Source organism: Lepisma saccharinum, unplaced genomic scaffold (assembly GCF_977018435.1).
Source record: "Lepisma saccharinum unplaced genomic scaffold, izLepSacc3.1 HAP1_SCAFFOLD_188, whole genome shotgun sequence".
NCBI classification, from domain to species: Eukaryota; Metazoa; Arthropoda; class Insecta; order Zygentoma; family Lepismatidae; genus Lepisma; species Lepisma saccharinum.
Window position 1 is genome coordinate 428,634 of NW_028142983.1, and position 1,332 is coordinate 429,965.

The following is a 1,332-nucleotide window of genomic DNA, read 5'->3' on the forward strand; positions in this document are numbered from 1 at the left end:
AGGCAACCACTGTCGCTGTCCTCGCATCCATCTCCAAAAGCCCCCAACGTAGCACCAGACGTATCGCCCTTGAATCTGGAGTTAGCCGAACGTCCATACGGAGGATACTTGTCGTTAAAAAGTGGCACCTATACAAAATTCAGATGCAACAGCATCTGACAGAGGGCGATCCTGACCGTCGGGTACAGTTTGCCGAATGGGCGACGGAGGAACTGGAGACCAACCAGGATCTCCCCTTGCGGGTGTTGCTCTCTGATGAGGCACTTTTTTTTACATAAACGGAGAAGTGAACAAACAAAACCACCGTTACTCGAGTGACAACAACCCACACTGGATTGATGCATCGAGGATCGTTGGTTCCGAGAAGGTTATGGTATGGCGTGGTATTTTTGGCACGAGGATCATTGGACAATTTTTCATCTTCGGCACGCTGAACGCCGACCACTACAAACGACTGTTGGATGAGGAGATTTTTCCGTCGGTTTTGTCGGAGGACGGTTCATACCCAACGTTCTTCCAGCAGGATGGAGTCCCTCCCCACTACGGACATTGTGTATGGGACTATCTGGACCAGCAGTTCCCTGGGAAATGGATCGGGCGTCGGGGATCGGTAGAATGGCCACGGTCACCGGATCTCACGCCTCTTGACTTCTACCTGTGGGGCCACCTCAAGACCATGGTTTACGCCGTGAAAATCCAGAATTTACAGCATCTAGTGCAGCGGATTGTGAATGCCTGTGCTGCTGTGCATCCGGAGACATTGCTGGCTGTGCATGAGAACTGGAAGAGGCGTGTGGCACAAACCATTGTGCACGAGGGTGGTCATTTCGGGCATGTGTTGTGAGGAGACACAAAGAGGGAAGACAGGCCATAATTAGGAAAAGGTTTACGATAGGACAAAACAGTTTGCGGCATTGAACTCCTGACGAAAAAACAATTGGAAATCATATGTCACATGCCTATGGTTCCACTTAAGAAACCTAAGTTGCGTTAAAGATGGCGGATTCCAAGATGGCGCCCGGGGTGATCACATGTGTCCTTGGGTTTGCCCCACCCCTCAAACATCACACGTGGCCAAAGTGGACCTCCAACACACCAGCCTTTCCTATGACAATGCTGTCACCTGACTTTTGGCCCACCCTGTATATATATATATATGTGTGTGTGTGTGTGTGTGTGTGTGTGTGTGTGTGTGTGTGTGTGTGTGTGTGTGTGTGTGTGTGTAAAGGTAGATAGGTAAAGGGAGCCTTTGGTAATATCTTGTGAGGGGGGCCAATACTTTTAGATCCGGCACTGATCCTACCGTTACACAATTCGATTGGGAACACATTT

At 49.8% G+C, this 1,332-nt stretch overlaps 1 protein-coding gene across 1 annotated transcript; it reads left to right on the top strand.

The window, feature by feature from the left end:
• Nucleotides 1-370: 370 nt before the first annotated feature.
• LOC145982486 (uncharacterized) lies at nucleotides 371-844 on the top strand. The gene has a single exon (XM_083115944.1). The coding sequence runs from the start codon at nucleotides 371-373 to the stop codon at nucleotides 842-844; it is 474 nt and encodes a 157-aa protein (XP_082972070.1).
• The last annotated feature ends 488 nt before the right edge of the window (nucleotides 845-1,332 follow it).

Bases quoted from the DNA above. Each gene is read 5' to 3' on its own strand.
- LOC145982486 (XM_083115944.1), top strand. From the start codon at position 371: ATGGTATGGCGTGGTATTTTTGGCACGAGGATCATTGGACAATTTTTC.